This window comes from Capra hircus, chromosome 6, assembly GCF_001704415.2.
Source record: "Capra hircus breed San Clemente chromosome 6, ASM170441v1, whole genome shotgun sequence".
In the NCBI taxonomy this organism is placed as follows: Eukaryota; Metazoa; Chordata; class Mammalia; order Artiodactyla; family Bovidae; genus Capra; species Capra hircus.
The window spans coordinates 57,943,518-57,968,312 of record NC_030813.1 but is presented as its reverse complement, the minus strand read 5'-3'; the positions used below and the strand labels follow the sequence as shown (position 1 = coordinate 57,968,312).

General features: G+C 44.5%; 1 protein-coding gene across 6 annotated transcripts in view; it reads right to left on the bottom strand.

The window, feature by feature from the left end:
* Window positions 1–24,795, bottom strand: part of TBC1D1 (TBC1 domain family member 1) — a 226,123-nt gene that overhangs the window by 31,058 nt on the left and 170,270 nt on the right. For all 6 annotated transcript variants that reach the window (XM_018049366.1, XM_018049368.1, XM_018049369.1 and 3 more), the window contains 3 exons: window positions 18,900–19,085; window positions 11,739–11,900; window positions 5,664–5,822 (listed from right to left, as the gene is read on the bottom strand). In XM_018049366.1, the coding sequence (XP_017904855.1) occupies window positions 5,664–5,822; window positions 11,739–11,900; window positions 18,900–19,085 (507 nt within the window). The remainder of the gene's footprint in view (window positions 1–5,663; window positions 5,823–11,738; window positions 11,901–18,899; window positions 19,086–24,795) is intronic.

Here is a 24,795-nt window from a genome sequence, read left to right as displayed (position 1 = left end):
ACTGTGAAGAAAGCTGAGGGCCGAAGAAATGATGCTTTTGAACTGTGGTGTTGCAGAAGACTCTTGAGAGTCCCTTGGATGCAAGGAGATCCAACCAGTCCCTTCTAAAGGAGATCAGCCCTGGGTGTTCTTTGGAAGGAATGATGCTAAAGCTGAAACTCCAATACTTCGGCTACCTCATACGAAGAGTTGACTCACTGGAAAAGACTCTGATGCTGGGAGGGATTGGGGGCAGGAGGAGAAGGGGATGACAGAGGATGAGATGGCTGGATGGCATCACCGACTCTATGGACGTGAGTTTGAGTGAACTCCGGGAGTTGCTGATGGACAGGGAGGCCTGGCGTGTTGCAATTCATGGGGTCTCAAAGAGTCGGACACGATTGAGTGACTGAACTGAACTGAACTGAAAGGGAAATCTATTACAAAGAGGAAGGATGGAGATGTTTCGACATCTGGAACAGTTAGGGAAGGTGATCCATGACATCACCCCCTATGTTCAGGAGAGAACTCCACTTTCTCTTGGCACTAATGTACACCCATACTTGCCAGGAGATTTAGTATGGGTAAAGGATTGGGAGCAGCAGATGCTCTCCTGTTCAGCACGACGACCCTACCAGGACTACAAACTCAGGATAATGTGTTCCTGTCCTGGGCCCACTCGTATGGGAACTTCTGTAATACTTGGAACTGTTGGGTTTGTGGGGCCACACCTTTGTCGGTGATAGACGGACTTCCTTGGTGGGTGTCTCCCTTGCAGAGAGGGGACTTCAGCCACCTCTGGTCATTCTTGAGACAACAACGAGAAACGTTTCTTCCTTTGGTAACTCACAACCTGTCGATTCTTTCTTGGTGTAGCCTGGACTCTAACCAAATTAATTAAGGCCATGAGGTGACATCTGAGGTAAAAGCTATGTCTAATAGTAATCTTCCTTTTTGGTTATCAGTATTTTCTTGGACCAAAGGTGACTGGTGGAGAAATCTTTTTGCGATTATTCTGTTAATCACTGTATTAATTTTAGGCCTTGAATTTTCCAGTGTATAACTCAGGGTGTAACCTCTAGACTGACAGCTTTGCTACAGCTTCACTGTCCCTGGAACAATAATGACCCATGACCTTTACCCATCCTTAAAGATAAGATGAACATATAGAGGGGGAAATGTTGGGGCCACTGGGAAGAGGGCCAAGAGGAATTAAACCCCCTCCTCACAGAGGGCATGGAGAAGGCAATGGCACCCCACTCTAGTACTCTTGCCTGGAAAATCCCAGGGACGGAGGAGCCTGGTAGGCTGCAGTCCATGGGGTCACTAAGAGTCAGACACAACTGAGCGACTTCACTTTCAATTTTCACTTTCATGCATTGGAGAAGGAAACGGCAACCCACTCTGTTCTTGCCTGGAGAATCCCAGGGATGGGGGAGCCTGGTGGGCTGCCATCTATGGGGTCGCACAGAGTCAGACACGACTGAAGCGACTTAGCAGCAGCAGCAGCAGCAGCAGCACAGATGGCAAACAGAAAGTGGAAGTAAAGGTCAGGCTGTCTCAGATTAACGACAGCACCTGCACCTTCAAGTTGTAATTGTTAATTCTTCTGCACCTGCATGTTGTAAAACTAATTACTAACGTGTAGCCAGTCATGTTGTGGCTTAAAACTCAATGTTCAGAAATGAAGATAATGGCATCCAGTCCCATCACTTCATGGCAAATAGATGGGGAAACAATGGAAACATTGACAGACTTTATTTTGGGGGCTCTAAAATCACTGTGGATGGTGACTGCAGCCATAAAATTAAAAGACCCTTGCTCCTTGGAAGAAAAGCCATGACCCACCTAGATAGCATATTAAAAAGCAGAGACATTACTATGCTGACAAAGGTCCGTCTAGTCAAGGCTATGGTTTTTTCCATAGTCATGTATGGATGTGAGAGTTGGACCATAAAGAAGGCTGAGAGCCAAAGAATTGATGCTTTTGAACTGTGGTGTTGGAGAAGACTCGAGAGTCCCTTGGACTGCAAGGAGATCCAACCAGTCCATTCTAAAGGAAATCAGTCCTGAATATTCACTGGAAGGCCTGATGCTGAAGCTGAAGCTCCAATACTCTGGCCACCTGATGCGAAGAGGTGACTCATTTGAAAAGATCCTGATGCTGGGAAAGACTGAAAGTGGGAGGAGAGGGGGACAACAGAGGATGAGATGAGTGGATGGCATCACCAACTCGATGGATGTGAGTATGAGCAAGCTCCTGGAGTTGGTGATGGACGGGCAAGCCTGGCACGCTGCAGTCCATGGGGTTGCAAAGAGTTGGGGACAACTGAGCCACTGAACTGAACCAGTCAAGTAGCTGCTGCTGCTGCTAAGTCACTTCAGTCGTGTCTGACTCTGTGCAACCCCACAGACGGCAGCCCACCAGGCACCCCCATCCCTGGGATTCTCCAAGCAAGAACACTGGAGTGGGGTGCCATTGCCTTCAAGTAGCAGGGGGTATAAAACCAAGTCCTCCAAAATCACTGGGTCCTTATTGGGAACCGATTCCCCTTGGACCCACTGATGTAATAAACTGTACTCCACTAGTCTGAGTGTCCTCAAGAGGAGTGTTTTGCAACTCCGGATTCTATAACAACCTCATGGACTGCAGCATACCAGGCTTCCCTGTCCTTTACTGTCTCCTAGAGTTTGCTCAAATTCAAGTCCATTGAGTTGATGATGCCACCCAACCATCTCAATTTCTGTCACCATTCAATACAAAGTCTATTATTATCACTCTTTAGAGGAAAAAAAAAAGGTTGCAAAGACTGATTAACAGCTAATTTCAGAAAATAAAGCAGAAAGCTAAGAAAACAAAAATCCTTGCAAACCCAAAATACTTCCAACCAACAAGCATTCTGTCTCTTGGCCAGGATATAGATGTTACTTTTAAAGAAAAACTGAAACATGATTTGTTTTTGCTCTGCTGCTCCACACACCTTTCTTGGGCCTTGAACGAGTCACAGTGCAGACAAAATAAGAAGTGTAGACAAAACAACTGACTTGGCAAATACCACATTGTGAGAAGTGAGGGGGGAGCAATGGGCAGTCTGGAGGAACCTCTAGGCGTGGCCTCCCTGAACCCAGCAGAGCCGGCTGGGCAGCAGGGCACCTGGGCCTCCACTGGGTCTGGGCCAACACTTTGCTTCTCCGGGTCTAAGGGAAGAGGGGAGGCTGGCCCTGGAGGAAGCCTGGAGAGAAGCACAGATGTTACCGTTACCAGGAAAATGCACTATTGGAAACAGCTTCTCTAGGGCCTTGGTGGGTACTGAGGGGCATCCAAACTGGGGGCTGTGATGGGAAAGAAGTGAGGTGGCGAGATGAGGCCACACTGTCATCAGGAGGGGGAGTGGGGCGGGGTGCCGCTAGTCTTCCGGTGCAAAGGGTGAGGGTGGGAGATGGGCAGGGAGGGAGAAGAGACACCGTGAGAGTGCAGCCTGGCCGTGCCTGGAGAAAAGGCGCAGATTCTGGCTCGCCTCTGCAGACCCCCTGCCAACTAGAGGAAATGCAGCCACAGGGCCTCGGAAGGGAGGTGTCAAGGGGGACTGTGTAAACACACTCCCGGGGGAAGAGCCCCGCCCTCATGCTGGTTCAGCCTTTTCTCCCCTCTGCAGAAAAGTAACTGCATAGCATCCGCAGAACAAGGAGAAGGGTATTCACTGAAAGGAACTGAGGGAAAAGAACATCCAAGAATCAGGACGGCTCCTCCTCCCTTCCAGAGTGGTGTGGGGGGGTGGGGGGGAGACACACAGACGGCTGTTTGTACTCCCTCCTCCCTTTCAACCTCCTACCCCAAATTTATTTTTTTCTTCATTTCACATGATAGGAATATGATGTCATGTTTTCTGTTACTCATCACATTAGCAAACACAATTACTGCCAATTTACAGAAGTGCTTCCTTGGGGTCAGTGGGCCAAATGGGCTCCTGCCCCAGGCCTTGCATGCTCACTGTCCCCAAGTTACAATCACGGCCTGGCAGCATCACCCTCCGCCCGGCTAGTGTGGGGGTCCTAGGAGCGTGTGGGACTCCTGGGCAGAGGGCCTGAGGGATAGAGGGGTCCACTGCAGCCCAGAGCCAGAGCGGGTTTAGGTCCTGGCAGGAAGCTGTGTGACCGTGCTCAACACTTGACCTCTCTGTGCCTTGGAGACCGTCCTCATTTCTTAGAGAGGGTTCAGGGCCAGTTTCCCAAGGCTGCGGTGAGGGTCACGGGAGATTGGGAGGCCAGCACCATGCCTCAGTCAACATCAAGAGACTTAACTGAGCTCTACTATGTGATATGCTCTGTCTGAGGAGCTGGCGTACAATGGCCCCAGGCCAGCCCACAGCGGGAGGCCTGCAGCCCACTGGGGAGAAAGGCCATAAAGGCACTGCCACCTAGCTGAGTGCAGCGCAGGCTAGGAGCAGAGGCCTGCAGCCCCAGCGCTCAGCGGCGCACCAGCTCTGCTATGTGGCGCAGGTCACCTAACCTCTCCGCATTTCAGCATCCTCAACTCCAAACAAGGGCAGGAGGAAGGACATGTCCCTGATTGCACTGTGAGGACTGAAGGAAGTAGTATAAGTAACTTCCCCCAACATTCGGTCCAAGGGAAAGTTAAGTATTAACATTAATAATAATAGTAACTGTAATAATACTACATAAGTCTGCTGAGCAGAGGGTAGGACAAAGGCTAAGCAGAGGCACCTGACCCAGCCTGACGGTGGGAGAAGAGGCTACCTTGGGGACAGAGTCTCAGAGATGACATTCAGACTTAGGCCTGAAGGGGAACACTTATGAAGCCGACCCTGATGAACTGCAGTGAGGTTGGATAGAGAAGCCTCGGTACTGCCCAGACCGGTTCATGTCAACTGGAGGGAAAGGTCCTGCCTCCCCCTGGCCGCTGTGCTAAGGAACCTCAGTGAGTTGGGCCGTGATGGGGGCCCTGACCCGGCCTGGGGAGCCCCAGGGCAACAGCATGCAGGACCATGTGCTCTAGAAGCAGCTGGGCCTGGAGCCCAAGGAGTTCCCCAGGAGCCCTGCTGCCTGCGGGGACGGAGGCCCCAGGGGGGAGCAGAGGCAGGAAGGATGCGCTGCTCAGCCGTCTCCTGGAAATACTTTTGTATAGTCAGTGATTTGGTAAATGCACGACCACACTTACTGTGACCACATCCTACCCTCTGAATGTTTATCTCAGAGTTGACTGGATGACCCTGTAAAGTGAGGGTCTCACAAATTGCTTTCTAGATTTTTTTTTTTTCTAAATTTTTCTAATAAATCCTGTTTGTAAACCACAGAGACTAGGGTAGCTCCTGTAACTAAATGCAGCCTTGGCTCTGACACTTGCGTTTCCAGGCTGTGTGTTCGGTTGACGATAACCCCTCCTATCAACCTCCAAGTCACTGAACTGAACCCTGGGGGAAACCAGGGCCTGCACGGTGGCTGCCTGCCTCGCCTCAGAGCGAACAAGCCACCAGGCACAGGGGGAGGTTTTTATACCTGAGAAGACATTTGTGATGACTTCAGGGCTCTTTTATTTGAAAATCTTAGCAGTAAATTGTGATTGCTAAGCCTAAAGGCAGACCACTCAATAACCCAGATGGTCTCTTCAGATTTTCCGAGTGAGTACGGCTTCCATCTCCATGTCACGTTGACTGCAGGCTTACCAAGGTCGATGAGAATGGCGTGCTGCTGGGAGGTGAGCTGCTTTAAGAGTTCTTTGTAGGGCGTGTCCTTGGGCTGCTGTTTGCAGGGAAACGGGTGCTTCAGGTGGTACTGCTCCGCCAAGAATTTCCAGATTTCACCCCGGTGGTGTCGTGGCACACCTTCAAGAGGAGGGGTGGGAAAAAGACAGACTTCATGTACAGAATGCAGCTAAGTGATGAAATGAGTTGTGTCTCATTCTACTGATTCAGCTTCTTGTTCCATTATGAATTAACGGCACAGAAATGGAAATAAAGCAACCAAAATTCCGTCCTATTTGGTCCCTTCCTTCCTCCACACCCCTTGCCATTCTTCCCTTACCTCCCTGACACCCTCCTACTTTTCAAGTATATATGCACTATGTTTGGACTCTGTTTGGACTGTGCCAAACTTTGCAATAAACTGATGAAAGACATGAGAATCCTTCAGTTCAGTTCAGTCGCTCAGTCGTGTCCGGCTCTTTGTGACCCCATGAATCACAGCATGCCAGGCCTCCCTGTCCATCACCAGCTCCCGGAGTTCACTCAGACTCACATCCATCGAGTCAGTGATGCCATCCAGCCATCTCATCCTCTGTCGTCCCCTTTTCCTCCTGCCCCCAATCCCTCCCAGCATCAGAGTCTTTTCCAATGAGTCAACTCTTTGCATGAGGTGGCCAAAGTACTGGAGTTTCAGCTTTAGCATCATTCCTTCCAAAGAAATCCCCGGGCTGATCTGTACCAATTAACACTGTCCTCAGGAAGTAACTGCAAGCATGTGAAACGACACTGCAAAATGTGATCTCAGAGAAGGGACAGAAGCAAACAAGCGAGTTTGGAAGAAGGAGATGAAGGTTTCCTGGATTCCTTCACTGGTGCCAAGACTCAAGAGCAAAAGAAGAGAGAAGCCAAGTCAGAGGAAGGGAACTGCTAGTGTTTGCCTGGGCCTCCGAGGACACCGTGAGGGAGGAGCAGACAGGTGGCAGTCAGGCTAGACAGGGCTTCACTAGAGGTCAAACTGACGGCAAGGGGTCTGCACTTTATGTGGCAGCTGAAAGGAGTCACCAAATGTTTTGAAGCTGGGGAAGGAGTAGCTGAATCAAAGCTGAGATTCTGGAATACTGACTGGACATCCTTCTGCAAGGGTAGGCTGGAGGAAGCGGTCAGATACTAGACAGGGGATAGTCGGCATGAACGTGCCCTGGTAGGCATTCAATGTGGACCTGAAAGCAAGAAAAATTACCTGGGAGCCTCTTCCTAATGTTTTAGATGTGACTGAGCTGAATACTCAGAGTGCTGCTAAAATGCCATCTAAGAGAAGTTCTCTTAAAGTCAATGAGGGCTCACCAGAAAAAGTGACTGTTCTGAATCAAATTCTTGTGTTCATGACTCCGCTGTTTCAAGGCCCAGATGTGGAAATGCGAAGACCAAGAAAATAGCAGGATAAGACACCGAACCATGCTCATTCCTGAGGAGAGCTCTTCAGAGAAAGGGAGCCTCTGACTCAGGGATTAATTTTTCCATGAGGACCGTGTAGCCTTCCCTGCCCCTCAGGGACCTACCCAGGAAGGCTACTCACCAGTCTACCCAGCCATCTCAGAGCAGGTGCTACTCCAGGAAAGAGCAGCAGTTAACCCTCCCCAGGAGGTGACCAGGTGCTGTCGCTGGTCCACACACTGCACGTCATCCCCACAACCTGCTGTGGGGAATGCGACGATATTCCACATGGTGAGGAGGAGGAAACAGAGGCCCCCTGCTGAGCAGAGATGCCCCAGTGGGTTGGTGGCAGCCCAGGGACAGTGACTGCCATTTTCTCTTAAAGTTCTCTCTGCTGGACAAGCTGCTACTCACAAGGATGATGGGGAGAATATTTTATGTTCCTACCTGGCAATTAATAATAAAATCATCATTTGTGGATCTGAACCAGAGAGTCAATTTCATTTATAACAGACCCACAGGAACTCTAGAAAGGGCTGCTCAGCCATCTCCTGGAAATACTTATAGTATAGTCAGTGATTTGGTTTTACACAGTGGGAGAAAAACATGACCACACTTATTGTGACCACATCCTACCCTCTGAATGTTTATCTCAAGAGTTAACTGGATGACCCTGTGAAGCAGGTTGAATGGTGACCTCCAAAAAGGTATGTCCACATCCTGATCACCGGAAACTATGAATGTTACCTTATTCGGGAAAAGGGTCTTTGCAGATATAATTAAGTTAGGCAAAGACCTTGAAATAAGATCATCCTGGGTGATCATTATCCAGGTGGTCCCTATATCCAGTATCTTTAGAAGACAAGAGGAGATGCCATGTCCATGGAGGCTGAGACAAAGTGTTGTGGCCACAAACAAGCAATGCTGACGGCCACCAGGAGCCTGAAGGGGCTGAGTGCAGCCTGCCCACACCCGACTTCAGACATCTGGCTCCCAGCACTGAGAGAAGACTTTCTGTTGTTTTAGCCACCAATTTTGTTACCGTGTGTTATGGCAGCAACAGAAAACTAATGTACTCTGTTATCTGCCTTTTTATATTATTCCGTTTCTTTTCTCCCTACTATTCCTGCTCAGATGTTTCTCAAGGGGAGAGGTGAGTATAGACACGTATAAACCTCGTATTTCAGACCATAGGCTGACAAATAGTCAGCATGTTAAATGATTAATAGTGGGGCTTCCAACAAACTATCCTGTCAAACTGGGAAATATCCCAAGTTATGAGAGGACCAATTTCCCCTTATTACTAAATCATTCCCATTATCTTATCAAACTTTTATTTGGGGGAGGAAACAAGTATTGGCTGTCACTGACAGTGCCACATACTCTGGAGTTTAAGGGAAAGCTTACATTCATACAATTTAGAAACAAAGGGTCATGCAAACTGGTGCCAATGTTTTTGGTAAGAATGATCTTCAACACCCTGCCCCATGCCTCTACTCCTGACCCCAGAGGGAACGCTGGCAACAGACCAGGGCCTGCAGGCAGGAGGCCACCCTCCTTCCGTATGTAAATACTTGTAAATTTTTACTGCCTTTACCGCTCATTATTTATATGGGGGAGGGGGACAATCTTCTGAAAATAGAGAGAGATAAGGAAGAAAGTGAAAAACCACCCCTTACTAGAGGTAACACACAATTCACCACCCAAAGCAGGAAGCTTTTGACAGTGACGGGGAGGAAGGCTATCAATTATTGTACCTGGACAGGTGGAAAAGCAAGAGCAACCTGGATATATGGCCGTCCTCCCTGCAACTCGGGCGTCTGCAAACACGCCACGCACAGTGACAGAGACACAGAGCAGTACATGAAGCCCTGCTCTCCTTTCTCAACAACTTACCGCAGACATCTTCTACATCAGTTAATACAAATCTACTGTGCTATTTGCAAGGAATATGATCAGGGTGTGGCCATGTGGTTGGGTTTTTCAGTCATTAAATGACACCACAGTCAACACTCTTCCCACTGCCATATATTTTTACTGATTAATTTCTAGAATGGGTTTCTACACGTGGCAGTGCTGGGGCAAAGGTAAGAAAAGACTGCACCTATCTCACACTGCCAGCTGCTCAGGAAGCCTCTCTGCCTCTCTGCAATGCCACTCCTAGAAAAGTGTGGTCCAGGTTCTAAAACTCTACCTTGCCACCTTTGGAGAAATCATTTAAAGCCAAAGTAAACTCTGAATTATTTAAATTCCCTATAATTCTTCTTCCTCGTACCAAGTTGACACCCTAAAATCCCACCATCCTGATCCAACTTTAACTTGGGACATTTATAAACCTCTCTACTTCTGCCACTTAGGGGTCTTTAGATCATCAAGAAGAAAGGCCTTGTTACCCGTACAGGGCATGTTTTTATTTCAAGGGTTTGTAAGTGACTTGGCCTCTTCTTCAGAGATTCAAGGTGAAGTTCTGATTTGATCTCTTTTTATAATAACTCTGAGTTAGGAGATGGACTGTGGTCATCTGTTTGGAGGTGTCAGATCTTATATGTTGAAACCAGCTGAATAACTGACAAATAACAATTTCCTTCTACAGTTAGTAAAAGGAATAGTAATAATCCCTTTACAATTAGTGATACAAAGTTCCTGGCACAGAAAGTGATGTGGCAGCGCACCCGAGTATAAACTGTCCAATCCCCTATCATCAGCTTCATCATGTAGGTTCCAGACACTGTGCTGAGCTCAGTCGTATCCGACTCTTTGCGACCCCATGGACTGTAGCACACCAGGTTCCTCTGTCCATGGAATTTTCCAGGCAAGAATACTGGAGTGGGTTGCCATGCCCTTCTCCAGGGGCTCTTCCTGACCAAGTGCCTAGAGTACTTCTATTTGGTTCCTCTTGTAAACGCATGATGAAAACCACTATATGTCCAGGTGCCAGGCTCCTAAGAAGCTCAAACATTTGGACTGCTGTCACAGAACCATGCAATTTACCTATGCAAAAGTAGAGCCACCTGAAGACTACCATCTAGTCAACAGTGACAAGGGGAAGACAGGACTCATTCTTTTCTCTTTCTTTTTTCAAAATGGCAGTCTGGGGACAGGTGGTGCAATGGTAAGCCTCCAGCAACCATTAATGCACAAAGAATATAAGAGCTGGAAGAAAGCTGTGAGATCCTCTGTGGGGTCCACACCTCTCATTCTGGAAGTCAGAGGCCAGAAAGATGAGGACAACTGCCACAGGCCACTGTGGCCAATACAAGACCTGTGTCCTCAGCACCCACAACAGCATGGCTGAGGCCTCGTTCAACCTTGGGCAGAGTCAGTGGTGGACAGAACTCTAGCAGCCTGGGATGCAACCTACTCTGTGGTCTTGGGGCCATAACTCAACATCTCTAGGTCCAAGTTTCCTTAACCATATAAATGGGAAAGTTATAACTAGTGGTAACTCATATATATACTTAAGCGGTCAAAACTCAGATAAAGGTTAGATAATACCTAATAGAGAGACCATAGTAGAAAAGCTGCTTTGCTCCATTTACTCGCAGAGACAAATAATACATGTGCAACTGGGTTTACTGAACTGCTGACGCAGCCAGAAGATAAGATTTACCACCTTTATTCTAACCACCTGGTTATTCACGCCCAGACTGCCAAGACTTCAGGAGCACTAGAACTAAGCTGGACTCAGGAAACTTCCCATCTTGCCAGCAGATATTAACACACATTTTAAAATAAATAGTTTTGTGTTACTGGAACACTAACAATCACTGAAGAAGAATCAATAAGCTCTAAAATGGAAGTCAAAGTACCTCCAGTTTTTCTTTTGAAATGTTCCAATGAAAGACCAGTTTTTTCTTTTCAAATGTTCCAATCCTTACAGACTGATACTTTGATAAAATACAGTGAATTAGCAATAGGAAAAAAATAAGACTGACAAAATATGCAAGACCACTTTTTTCCACTAGGACCACTGTCAAATCATGGGGGAAGTTTCTAGATGCTGAGTCTCAAGTTCCGCACTTACCTTGGATAAGCAACTGTCCAGACCAGCACACAGTCAGCAGATCACACTGAAAACACAGGCTGCCAACACGCCACAGCCTTTCAGCAGAGCACACACCTGCAGCGGCTCCTCACTACAGCCATTGTTGTCACGCACATCTCACACACGTGTAAAGTGCGGCTCTGAGAGGTTAAGCCATTTGCCTAAGATCACTCTGTAAAGTAACTGGTAGAAGCGCAATCCCAATCCGAGTCTACCTGCCTGAAGTCTGGGCTGGACACTGTGACCTGAGAGCACCCAGACAGAAGGGACACAACTTGTTGTCGGTTTACTATTTAACTCTGTGTATCATCACATCATTATACAGCTTGTAGGCAACTATGCCCTTAGGTGTACCTTTTTCTTCTTCCTGTTTTCTTAATTAAGAGAAATCGTAATGAAGAGAAATTGTAATTGAAGAGAAACTATGATGAAGACATGAAACAGATTAGGTAAACACATGATAAATAGGAGAGAGACGGCCACTGAAATTGAACCTAAAAAATTTTTTTTATTCCATACTTCTCCCTAGTCATCAACGAGGGGTGAGGCCAACTGGACTGATTCCCAATTAGGCTTACCTTGGCCAACAGCCGAGTGCATTTTTTCCATGTCAAACTTAATTTTTGATCTTCCTGGAGTGCTAAGGATCTTTTCCCACACTGTAGTCACTTCTTTAAGACAAGGAGTGATTTCTTCATAATCAAGCTTTAGGCGCTTGTTCAGCAAATCATTCTCAGAGGCTAGAACAGACAATTTAAGAACACATTAGTGAGTTATAGCTATGTGTCTCCTGTCTCACAGCAAGGCTGCCTGCTTATCACCACCACTGAGACGCTTGCAGCCAGCTTAACAGGTCCAAGGTGAAGACCGGTTCCCGCCCCACCCCAGCTTCCTTATCACAGAAAAAGCTATATACCCAGGAGGCATCCCTGATCCCTCTTATTCCTTCATCCCCGATGGATTTTGTTGGCTCTACTGCTAAAATATACAACACCTATCCAATCCTATCCATCTCCATAGCTACCCTACTAACTGTAAACCTGTCAAAGGGAAGAACTGTGTGTTAGAATTCCTAGTGCCTGGCAGGATTAGATTTCAACAAAACTTTACCTAAACTGGACTTCTGTGGTGGCTCAGATGGTAAAGTGTCTTCCTACAATGCAGGAGACCTGGGTTTGATCCTTGGCTTGGGAAAATCCCCTGGAGAAGGAAATGGCAACCCACTCCAGTATTCTTGCCTCGAAAATCCCATGGACGGAGGAGTGTGGTAGGCTACAGTCCATGGGGTCGCAAAGAGTCGGACACGACTGAGCGACTTCACTTTCACTTTCACCTAAACTAGGAGAGGCTCTCAGAGGACAGTTCCTTCTTACTTGGAGCCAAACCTTTAAGTATTGACAACGTCTACCCTTCCTCATGCTTCTGCTGCCTGGGGCTGAACAGAATAAATCTACCTTTTTCACATGGCATCTTCTCAAATACAAGAAGATAGTTACTACTTCCTACCTTTTTCAGCTTACAGGTCCATTAGGAAGAATTCTACCTGAATCACCAAACTGGAGGTGGGGGGATCAACAGAAGAAAAGGAACGTAACTGAGCACTCTAAGAAGGACTAAAGCTGACAGCCTTACTCCCACCAGACCACTGATTCCTATTCAGATCACAGGGGCAATGCTGTCAGTCCCCCACCCATTCCACAGCACATCCCCCATCTGGACTGGGAGTTTATTGGGAAAGCAGGTAGGAGACATAGCTAAGCAGGGGCCAGTATACAGGCTTCTGCAGAGTTGCTCAACTTGTCTTATGACAATAATAAACGAATACTGTATGTCTTCAGTACTTTATATTTAGCAACATTTAATGTTAACAACACTCTAGGTAGGGTTTTTTTTAATGTTTCTTCAATAATATTTAAAACAACATTTTTATTTATTAATTGACAGATAATTCCTTTACAATTTTATGTTAGTTTCTACCATACATCAACATGAATCTGAGAAAGGGTTTTTTTTGAATGAGAAGACTGGGCTCAATAGCCAAGGCCCAAGCAGAAGGCACAGTGGGCCTAAGCCTCCCGCCTTTCTCTACTGTTCTCTACCACACTGCAGAACTTGCTGTGATGAATGACACATTGTTTTCTAGGGATGTATCAATTTGGAGCCTTAAATATTTTATAGAACCCAGTGGAGCTGTTTGGACCTAGAGTTTTCTTTCTGTGAAAGATTTTTAATACAAAGTTTATCTCTTTAACAGATATAGGGCCATTCAGACTTTTTTTTTTCTTATTTCAGTTTTGATAAATTGCATCTGTCAGGAAGTTTGTCCATTTCACCTCAGTTGTTCAGTTTATTGGCAAAGAGTTCTTCTTAGTCCCAGAGACACTGATAAGTCAGTGTGCACCTCGAATAAGTCTGCTCTCCCCTGACCCCATAAACACACACTCCCTAGCCCCAAATCTTGATTCTGGAGAAGACCGAGGTTGAGCAGGTTCATTACTCTGTCCAGGGCAGCAGAGTAGGATGTGCTGGGCACAGGATTTTTGCACCCTGAATTATTTTTAAAATAGGAATTACCACTGTTTCCTTGAGTTGCTCCTGTAAAGATTTAGTGAGATGAAATACACTTAGTTGTTCAGTCTCTCAGTTGTGTCTGACTCTTTCTGACCCTGTGGACTACAGCATGCCAGGCTTCCCTGGCCTTCACCAACATTCAGAAAACTAAGATCATGGCATCTGGTCCCATCACTTCATGGCAAATAGATGGGGAAACAATGGAAACAGTGAGAGGCTTTATTTCTGGGGGCTCCAAAATCAATGCAGATGGGTGACTGCAGCCATGAAATTAAAAGATACTTGCTCCTTGGAAGAAAAGTTATGACCATTCTAGAGAGCATATTAAAAGGCAGAGACATTACTTTGCCAACAAAGGTCCATCTAGTCAAAGCTACAGTTTTCCCAATAGTCATGTATGGATGTGAGAGCTGCACCATAAAGAAAGCTGAGGGCTGAAGAATCGATGCTTTTGAATTGTGGTGTTGGAGAAGACTCTTGAGAGTCCCTTGGACAGCAAGGACATCCAACCCGTCCATCCTAAAGGAAATCAGTCCTGACTATTCATTGGAAGGACTGATGCTGAAGCTGAAACTCTCGTACTTTGGCCACTTGATGTGAAGAACTGACTCATCTGAAAAGACCCTGATGCTGGCAAAGATTGAAGGTGGGAGAAGGGGATGACAGAGGATGAGACGGTTGGATGGCATCACCAACTCAATGGACATGAGTTTGAGTAAGCTCAGGGAGTTGATGATGGACAGGGAAGCCTGGCGTGCCACAGTCCATGGGGTCACAAAGAGTCGGACATGACTGAGCAACTGAGCTGAACGGAACTTCACAGACAAGATGCTGCTCAGAGTGCTGCCATCTCTTGAAAGCTCAGGAAGGGAAGGAAGGCTAAAGGGCTGGGAGGCTAAGTTATTAAATGACACCCAAATTTTAGAAAAACTACACTATCTAACTTTTTTATAATAAACATGCGGTATGTAACCAGGAAAAAAAACTTTTAAAAATATCTTCAATTATAATTCAATTAAAACTCAAACTTCACTGTGTTACCATTATGCAGATAACCATGATGATTTGCAGAGTCAGACATCCTGGAGTGTGAAGTCAACTGGGTGTTAGGAAGCATTACTATGAACAAAGCTAAAGCTAGTGGAGGTCATGGAATTCCAGCTGAGTTACTTCAGATCCTAAAGGATGGTGCTGTTAAAGTGCTACACTCATTATGCCAGCAAATTTGGAAAACTCAGCAGTGGCCACAGGACTGGAAAAGGTCAGTTTTCTTCCCAATCCCAAAGAAAGGCAATGCCAAAGTATGTTCAAACTTTGTACAATTGCACTCATTTCACATGCTAGCAAGAGGACGTTCAAAATCCTTCAAGCTAGGCTTCAACAGTACGTGAAGTGAAAACCTCCAGATGTACAAGCTGGATTTAGAAAACGAAGAGGAATCAGAGATCAAATTGCCAACATACATTGGATCATACAGACAGCAAGGGAATTCCAAAAAACATCTACTTCTGCTTCACTGACTATGCTAAAACCTTTGACTGTGTGGATCACACAGTGGAAAGGACAAAAGAACAAACTGTGGAATATTCTTAATGAGATGGGAATACGAGACCACATTACCTGCCTCCTGAGAAACCTGTAAGCAGAACAAGAAGCAACAGTTAGCACTGGACATGGAACAACAGACTGGCTCCAAACTGGGAAAGGAGTACATCAAGGCTGTATACTGTCACCCTGCCAATTTAACTTCCATGCAGAGTACATCATGAGAAATGCTGGGCTGGATGAAGCACAAGCTGGAATCAAGACTGCCGGAAGAAATATCAGTAACTTCAGATATGCAGATGATAACACTTCAACGGTAGAAAGAGAAGCACTAAAGAATGTCTTGATAAAGGTGAAAGAGGAGAATGAAAAAGTTGGCTTAAAACTCAACATTCAAAAAACTAAGAACATGGCATCCAGTCCTATCACTTCATGGCAAATAGATGGGGAAAATGTGGAGTTAGATTTCATTTTCTTGGGCTCCAAAATCAATGCAGACAGTGACTGCAGCCACAAAATTAAAAGACGCTTGCCCCTTGGAGGAATAGCTGTAACAAACTTGGACAGTGTATTAAAAAGCAAAGACATTACTTTGCTGACAAAGGTCCATATAGTCAAAGCTATGTTTTTTCCAACAGTCATGTATGGATGTAAGAGTTGAACCATAAAGAAGGCTGAGCACTGAAGGATTGATGTTTTCAAACTGTGGTGTTGGAGAAGACTCTTGAGAGTCCCTTGGACTGCAAGGAGATCAAACCAGTCAATCCTAATGGAAAGCAACCCTGAATAATCACTGGAAGGACTGACAGTGAAGCTGAAGCTCCAATACTTTGGCCACCTGATGTGAAGAGCTGACTCACTGGAAAAGACCCTGATGCTGGGAAGGACTGAGGGCAGGAGGAGACAGGGATGACAGAGGATGGGATGGTTGGATGGCATCACCGACTCAAAGGACATGAGTTTGAGCAAGCTCTGGGAGGTAGTGAAGAACAGGGAAGCCTGGCGTGCTGCAGCTCATGGGCTCACAAAGTGTCAGACAGGACTTAGCAACTGAACAAGTATCTGCAACATTAAGTATATGGCTCATTCCAAAAGCAATACAGTGCTGACCAAAACCCACGATTGTGGTGACTTGCCCTACTGTCAGGCTGCTCCATCATGCATAACTTGGGGAAATGGCATTGCAAAGGGTGCTGCAGAGGACTGTGGGCCCATGAGAGAGGCCCTGCATTTCAGTCCTAACACCACTGAAAACCAGCTGTTTAACTTGGAGGAAAGCACAAGTCAGCCTCCAATGGTCAACAAGTAAGTGAAGTAGGTTCAGACAATAGGGTTTGATTCTTTCTTGGATGTAATGCTCCAAGAATAGTAATAAATATTTGATCCATGCATTCCAAAGCCAAGAAAAAGCCTTAACCATGGGAAAAAACTCCTTGTATATGTTCCTCTAATTTCTTTCCCAAAGAGCATGCAATTCAGCCTGAACCCTTAATCAACTGCAAGAGTATCTCTCAGCTGCAAAAAAAAAAAAAAAAAAAGAAGAATAGAATGGTTCTCTAGTGAACTTCTGGCTGGTTTTTGTCAAATCTTGCTTTTGCATTTAATAATAAGGTTCTGTACCCCTCATGTAACTCCAAGAAAACCTACTAAATGTTTTTAGATGATCCATGATCAGGCTCTTATTGGTGATTATTTTCCTCAGCAATATAGGTACTGTACACACTGACACAATGCTTCCTAAATGATATTTAGGAAGTTTACTGTGCTTTTAAGTTGGACTTTATAGAGCTAAGGAAAGAAATAGACTCAAACAGTAACAATATGAGACCACACAGGACAGAACTCTGCTGGATGAAATAAGGAAGCAGCAAATGAGGATGCTAGCAAGGGCTACTGAACTCAATGCAACACCCGGCAAGGTATTCCAGGTACCTTAGGGAACCCTTCCGCATCCATTCTAGCCAGCCTGGCCATCACTTGCACAGCTTCACAAAAGCTTTGCCTCTGTGGCAATCTGATCCTGTATCATCAAGTATAGTCACAATTCCCAAGACACATTCCCAAGAAGCCAGGCAGTATCCTTTACATTTTACAACTACGTTCTGAGTTCCTGCGGCTGCCATCGGCAAGAAGACTGGATAGGATAAGCATCAAGGTTTATGGGCTATATGATGAATGTAATTGCCTTTTAGGTTTTTAACAAAAGTCCCAACCAACATCCAATGACTCTAAGTGCTCTGCTCCAAAGCTGTCATTTAGTTGATGAAACACTCAGCGATGCCATCACTATCAAATCTCTTTTAGACATCTGCTTTTAGAATTACTTTCAAGAACAGGCAACAAAATGATGGAAAACCAGAGTTGGGAGAAAACTTAGCATTCACTGCTATAAAATCCCCTCACCACGGCATCTCTTTCCACAGTAGCCTCATGGGACGAGCGGTCTTTCTCAGCTTCAGTACTGGGTATGGAGAGGCCATGACATCATGAACAGTCCGTTCCAGCTGTCCAACTATTCTTATCGAAAGGTCTTATCACTCTGTATTTGACTCCTTGCCTTTGGTCAGAGATGATATACTCGTTTGGACAACGAACCTTATTCATCAGATTTGCTGTCTTAACTTTTAAGTTCTATAAAAATGTTACAATAAAAGATGAAGATCTGCAGTCAAGGAGCAAGTTCAACGAAACAGGAAGTAATTCCAAAACTGCTCTGGACGGGGTCAGCATGTACAAGCCTCCCTTTTAAAGAGTATGTTCAGATTTCTCAACCAAAATCCTCCCTATTTTACATTCAGACAACTCTCTGTACTCCAAGACCCATGTTCTTTCTGTTATACTACCAGGTACATAAAACATAGCTTCTCAGCTACTCTGAAAATAATACTTGATTCAAGTGACTAATGGAATCAGGAAATGAATAAAATTTAAACTTCAGACTTCATGTCTCAATTTGGCACTAACATAACCCTGGCGCTGCTCTGAGCCTCAGTTTTCTCTTCAGGCTACTACTAGCTGGCCTTCTGGAGTAACTTAGTAGGTTTTCTTGGGGTGACATGAGGGGTACAGAACCTTATTATTAAATGCAATAGTAATAAGTAACTTCTGGAGTTGTCACCAGGATTAAACGAGTCAGTCTATATAAAACCTGAGTATCAATACAGGTAGAACTCAGCTAACCCGAAGTCTAGTTCTCTGCTTTTCAGGTTAGCAGCAACTCATTAAAAAAGTACAGAGTGAGGTTATGATCTTTAATGATTTATGTTGGATCTGTTCATACCTAATACCCAGGCAAAGACTACAGCAGAGGATGAAGCAGGGACAAGAGAGAGAAGAAAACAAAAGACACTTTTCAGAGAATTAAAGCTGACATTTGAAGGATGCCTCTCAGAAGATTCAACTTAATACAATGGGTGAAATTATCATTAAATCTCCCCAAAGTAAAAGGCATTAACTTTACTTTAAAAAAGCAACACAGGCATTTAATATGTATATTTATGTATGTTGGAGTACCTTGCTTCTTTCTTTTTAATAACACATCTCTGTCTGATGTGTCTCACTTTAGAGTCAGGACCACTTAAACGACCATCAGGCCAGTTCAGCGTTAAAAGAAGAAAACCAACCTTGCAGCTTTTGATTTTCCTTCTCCATCCTGAGCAGCAGTATCTGTTGCAGAATGGCCTTTTGCCACAGCTCTCGAAGTTCACGAGATGTCCTTTTCTTTTCCTCTGGGACAGGGCCAAAGGGTCCATCTTCACAAACTGGTTCTAGTGGAGATCGTGGGGGAAGGTCTCCCAACTCTGAGTAATCTGAGGAGGCAAAAGGACATTTCAGGACGGTCAGTTTCCTTTTTTGCTTTTCATTTATTTTATTTTTTAAGTGAAGTATAGTTGCTATACAGTATTATATGTTGGCTTCCCAGGTGGTACAGTGGTGAAGAATTTGCCTGCCAATGCAAGAGACGCAGCTTCGATCCTTGGGTCAAGGAGATCCCCTGGGATCACGGCATGGCAACCCACTCCAGTATTCTTGCCTGGGAAATCCCAAGGACAGAGGAGTTTGGCAGGCTACAGTCCACGGGCCTGCAGAGTCGGACACAACTGAGCACACACACATCATATGTCACAGGTGTATAATATAGTGATTCACAATTTTTAAAGGTTATACTCCATTTATAGTTCATACAAAGTACTGGCTGTATTTCCTGTGTTATACAATATATTCTTGTAGTTTATTTTATACATAATAATTTGCATCCCTTATCCTCGTCCCCTTCATCCCACCTCCCCCTGAACCACTAAGTTTGTTCTCTGTGACTCTCCTTTTCTTATTATATTTATCACTTTATTGTATTTTTTGGATTATACATACAGTTTGCATCTTTCTCTGATTTATTTCACTTAGCATAATACCCTCCAAGTCCATCTCTTGATGCAGCAAATGACAAAAATTCATCCTTTTTTATCACTGAGAAGTATTCCATTGTATACATATACCACAGCCAGAACGGCCATTTTTCAATAAAAAATTATATTTAAACATAGGCCCTAATCAGAAAACTCTGCTCATTCAGATATTAACAATGACACTACTAAATTTAAAATTCAAGTTTTACTATGAATTGAAAAACTACACCTGATCCACAAACATAGAACAACTTATATTGCTACATTAAATAGTAAGAAGTCACAGCAGCTGGGGAAATCTTCAAAGACACCTACTTTGTAAGGTATAATATTTTATCTTTTTCTGAATTAATGACTATATGATTGATAACCACAGCAAACTTTCATATAGTGTTCACTCTGATCCAAATTGTTCTTCAGGTTTTATGTATATAATTCATTTACCTCTCAACCACCCTAAAACGCAGGTATGGTTAACTGTCCACTTCTTAAGAGAAACAAACGGAAGCACAGGCGGTTACAAGCCTTGCCCAAAGCCACACAGCTAGGAAGCAGTCAGAGCCAGGGTTGGAACCCAAGCAGTCTGGCTTTCACGTACATTCCTGACCAATGTATTATAAGGCTAGGTGCTTTAAAAGAAGATTAAAACTTTTAATCTTTAATTGCCAGTAGTAACAGTGACCATTAATAGTTCCTCTACCAAGCACTGGGCACCATGTCAGGTGTTTCATATGGACAGACTTCTTTCATCCTGATGCCAACTCCAGAAGGCAAGTATCAGCCTGAAGAGAAAGCTACGGCTCAGAGAAGCCAGGTAATTTGTCCAGGGTGAAACAGTAAGTTCATGCTTTCTATAGATACCCCTACAGTTACAAAAGGGGCTTCCCTGGTGGCTCAATTGGTAACGAACCTGCCTGCAATGAAGAAGACCCAGGCTCAACCCCTGGGTCGGAAAGATCCTGTGGAAACAGGAATGGCGACCCACTCCAGTACTCTTGCCTGGAAAATCCTATGGACAGAGGAGCCTGGAGGGCTACAGTTCATGGGGTCGCAAAGAGTCAGACATGACTGAGTGATAACCACTTTCACAATTCAAATGTCTCTTATGACATCAATTTTCAAATTTCTATTTTTTAGCTGAAATCTCTTTATAGTTCAAGAATTTGTACCTTTCCCAACTGCAGACATGATGTTGCTTGTGCAGTATTACTGTAACCAATACCTTACAGACACGCACAGAGAACATCCCAATGGCTCACCATGAAAGCAGTGATGAAGAGCTGCGTTAAGTTCCCCTACAAGTGGACCTCATCGGACTCAGTGCATTCTTAACACATGCAATGAAAAGCCTGTGCAGGCAACCTGAGCCTCACAACCATCCACCAGACAACACACTCTCTGTTCCATCCAATGGCTCTAACACTATTCCACGTTATGTCTAATTTATAGAACGGTCATCACCATTGCCTTCTATCTAAAGCTGGGTTTGTTTTCCTGCTGTGAAATCATACATAAGCCACAAAATGCTTAATTTCCTAATGTAAGTTGTCTATCTTAAATCCTCTTAAAAATGTTGGATTGAAAAAATAATAAGCCATTAAGAGTATTTATCACATTTTTATTTACACTTATTTCATTGTGAGCCTATTAAACAAATGAACTAAAATTGTACTTTTTTGGAGGCAAGAAATAATAGACCATTTATGAATAATTTATAATTTATGAATAATAGGCCATTTATGAGGATGTTCAGTATAATGGTCAATTTAAAAGCAGGAATCAAAACTATCTATATTGTATGATCTCAATTTTATAAGTATTATGAGAGGCAGACAGTTAAGTGATTAATAGGTCAGGCTCTGGAGTCAGGCTGCCTGGCTTTTAATGGTTTTATTTTTATTTTTTTTTTCTTTTAATGGTTTTAATCAACACCCTGCATGTGTGGATTCTGTGATCTTTAGCAAGTTTCTTAACCTCTTTGAGCCTCCATTTCCCAATCTTTCAAGTGGGAATAACAGCCCCTCCCTCATAATGGTGTTACAGGGACTGAGTTAATACATACATACAAACCACCTAAAACAGGGTCCCACACACAGGAATATAGGGAATACTAACTCCTATTGTTGGCTACCACATATTAAGGGCAGACAAAAAAATACTAGAAGGAAACACATCAAAATTTAGTCCCTCAACTGTAAGCTCAGAGAAGGTTAGAACTTTGCCTTCTTGTCCATAAGGGTCTGTCCAGCACCATGCAGTCCCTGGCAACCAACAGGTGCTTGATAAATAATAGCTGAGTAAGAGATTGGCAGGTTCTGGGTTTGGTGTGATTGCCATTCATTTGTATTTCCTGAAAGTTTTCTAAAATTTACAGTAATAAACATTTTTATAATTGAAAATTAAAGAAAATACTGCAAACTTGTTCTGATTTAAATCAAAGGTTGAAAAAAATGTTCTTTTGCAAAAGACTTAGAAGACAACTCACCTCTCACAACCTGCATGCTTAGAGGGGCACTCATGACTGAACATAATACAGTCTAAATTAACTTCCTTTTCAAAAGGAATTTTAGTCTGTTTTCTTCTTTTACCATCTTGGCTGCTGACACTCTGCTGGACCCTGCAGTTACTATTCAAGTTCTGCTTTATCTCATATTGGAAGTATTTACCCTTCCTCTGGTTCATAAAAGATTCTTGTTCCCAAAAAGTAATTCTTGTGAGCTATCAGGGGTGATGCGGCAGGAGTGGTGGGTAGAGCCGAATTTCAGCAGAGCTTTATATGTATATAGAAGAAAACCAGGGACCGCCTGTCACCTGAGCATTCAGTGGACTGAATCTGAAGACTCCTTCCTATCCTTAAACTCTACCAGTAAGATGAGGACTCAACTCTCGTGGTCTCCTTCCTCAAACTGCATCCTTCCTGTCTGCCACAACCTTTCTCCTCTTTAGTGTCCTAAAGATTCCTACGACGTTAACTTTCAAACTGGGAGAATGAACAGGGCAGCGTGCCTCAAGCTGGGCTGATGGAACATGTCTAGGAATTCTGGCTGTTCGGTCCCCAGACCCACCTACTCTCTGCCAACTAGGCTGCTGGCAAGAACCACAGTCTACAGAAGCTTATGACACTCCAGGTCCCGCTATTTTTCTATTCAAAGAAATCAGATTTGCAGAGTCCGAGAGCTGTCTGGTGATGATGACTGTGATGTTTAAGACATAAATTGCCTCCCTAGGGTTCTCTGTAAAAAGCAGAGACATTACTTTGCTGACAAAGGTCTGTTTAGTCAAAGCTATGGTTTTTCCAGTAGTCATATTATGGATGTGAGAGTTGGACTATAAAAAAGCTGAGAGCCAAAGAATCGATGCTTTTGAACTGTGGTGTTGGAGAAAACTCTTGCAGAGTACCATGGACGGCAAGGAGATCAAACCAGTCAATCCTAAAGGAAATCAGACCTGAATATTCATTGGAAGGACTGATGCTAAAGCTCCGATACTTTGGCCACCTGATGCAAAGAGCCAACTCACTAGAAAAGACCCTGATGCTAGGAAAGATTGAAGGCAGGAGGAGAAGGGGATGACAGAAGACAAGATGGTTGAATGGCATTACTGACTCGATAGACATGAGCTTGAGCAAACTCTGGGAGACGGTCAAGGACAGGGAAGCCTGGCATGCTGCAGTCCACGGGGTTGCAGAGAGTGAGACACAACTGAGCAACTGAACAACAAAAGGGTTCTCTACTTCAGCCTTCTTTTTCTTTTTATTCATCATAGCTCAGTTCATTGAGCTTTTACCATGTGATGAGTCCTTGGCACAAATAAGCCTGTTTGATTGTCACAACCACTTCAAGAGATAGGTGATAGTATCCCCTTTCTATAGGCAAAATAACTAAGATGCAGTGAGGTTTTATAACGTGGCCAAGGTCATACCTCTGGTAAGAGTCAGAGCCACAGTTTGAATGGAGATATATTTTCCTCCAAGTAGAAAATGCTTATCCAGTGCCTAACACTTAGACACACAGGGGTATCCTGCAGAAATGCAGATTCTGACTCAGTCAGTCTGAGGGGAGCCTGAGAGTCTGCATTTCCATCAAGCTCCCAGGGGATGCCACCACCGGTGGTCTCAAAACACACTTGGAAAACTGGGCTCCACACCACATTTTTACTGTTCACCCCTTCCCACGACCCTAGGTACTTATTATCATGTCAGTTCTTCCTTTCCTTTGGCTGTTCTATGGCCCACAGAACATAGTCCAAGTGTTGCCATCAGCTGCCTGAACTCAGGCTTTCACATGTGGTTGGAGCTCATCCCAGTCCTGGTCAGGGTACCAAGGCCCAGTGCAAACACAATGGATTATGAGCACTAGTGTGAACTAACTAAATAAAGGCTAATCCGCTATACAGTTCAGCAAATAAACCTAACAATTTACAGCAGGGTGTCTCACTGGCAGGACCACTGACACTTTGGGCTAACTCTTTGTCACAGAGGACTGTTCTGTGCATTGCGGAATGTTTACAAGCATCCCTGGGCACTACTTGCTAGAGGATAGTAATATCCACTCATGCCAGCACTAACAATCAAAAACACCCAGACAGCACTAAATGCCCACTGGGGACAAGGGAGGGCACAATCACCTCCAGTGAGAACCTGAATCAGAATAAAATACCCGTCACTTACTCGCTCCTAAACCCTGGGAAGGGGTAAAATGCCCCCTTCACCAAGTTTATTTTATGTGATAACAATTACTGGTGTCCTAATCTCTAATTAACAGTTTTTTTAAAATATACTATCTTTTGTTCATATTAACAGTAACCTAGCTACTAGTAATTTACATAAAGAGGATAGTTAAACATTTGTTTATTCTAAATGGGACCTGGCTAATCTCATCAATGGAAAAAGCTCCAGATCTGGGACAAGGCTATATTTGGTGATCACTCAGGTGTGTGCATGCATGTCTGGGGTGCAGCTGCGTGAAGTGTACACTCATGTATGCAGGAGCTTGACTGGAGCGGCAGGGTGAGGATAACAATATGAAAATGTTGGACAACTGCTGGCTTGCTTTTATTATTAGGACCTTGCTCTAATAATAAACATACGCACGAGTCAGCTTGGATAGTTCCT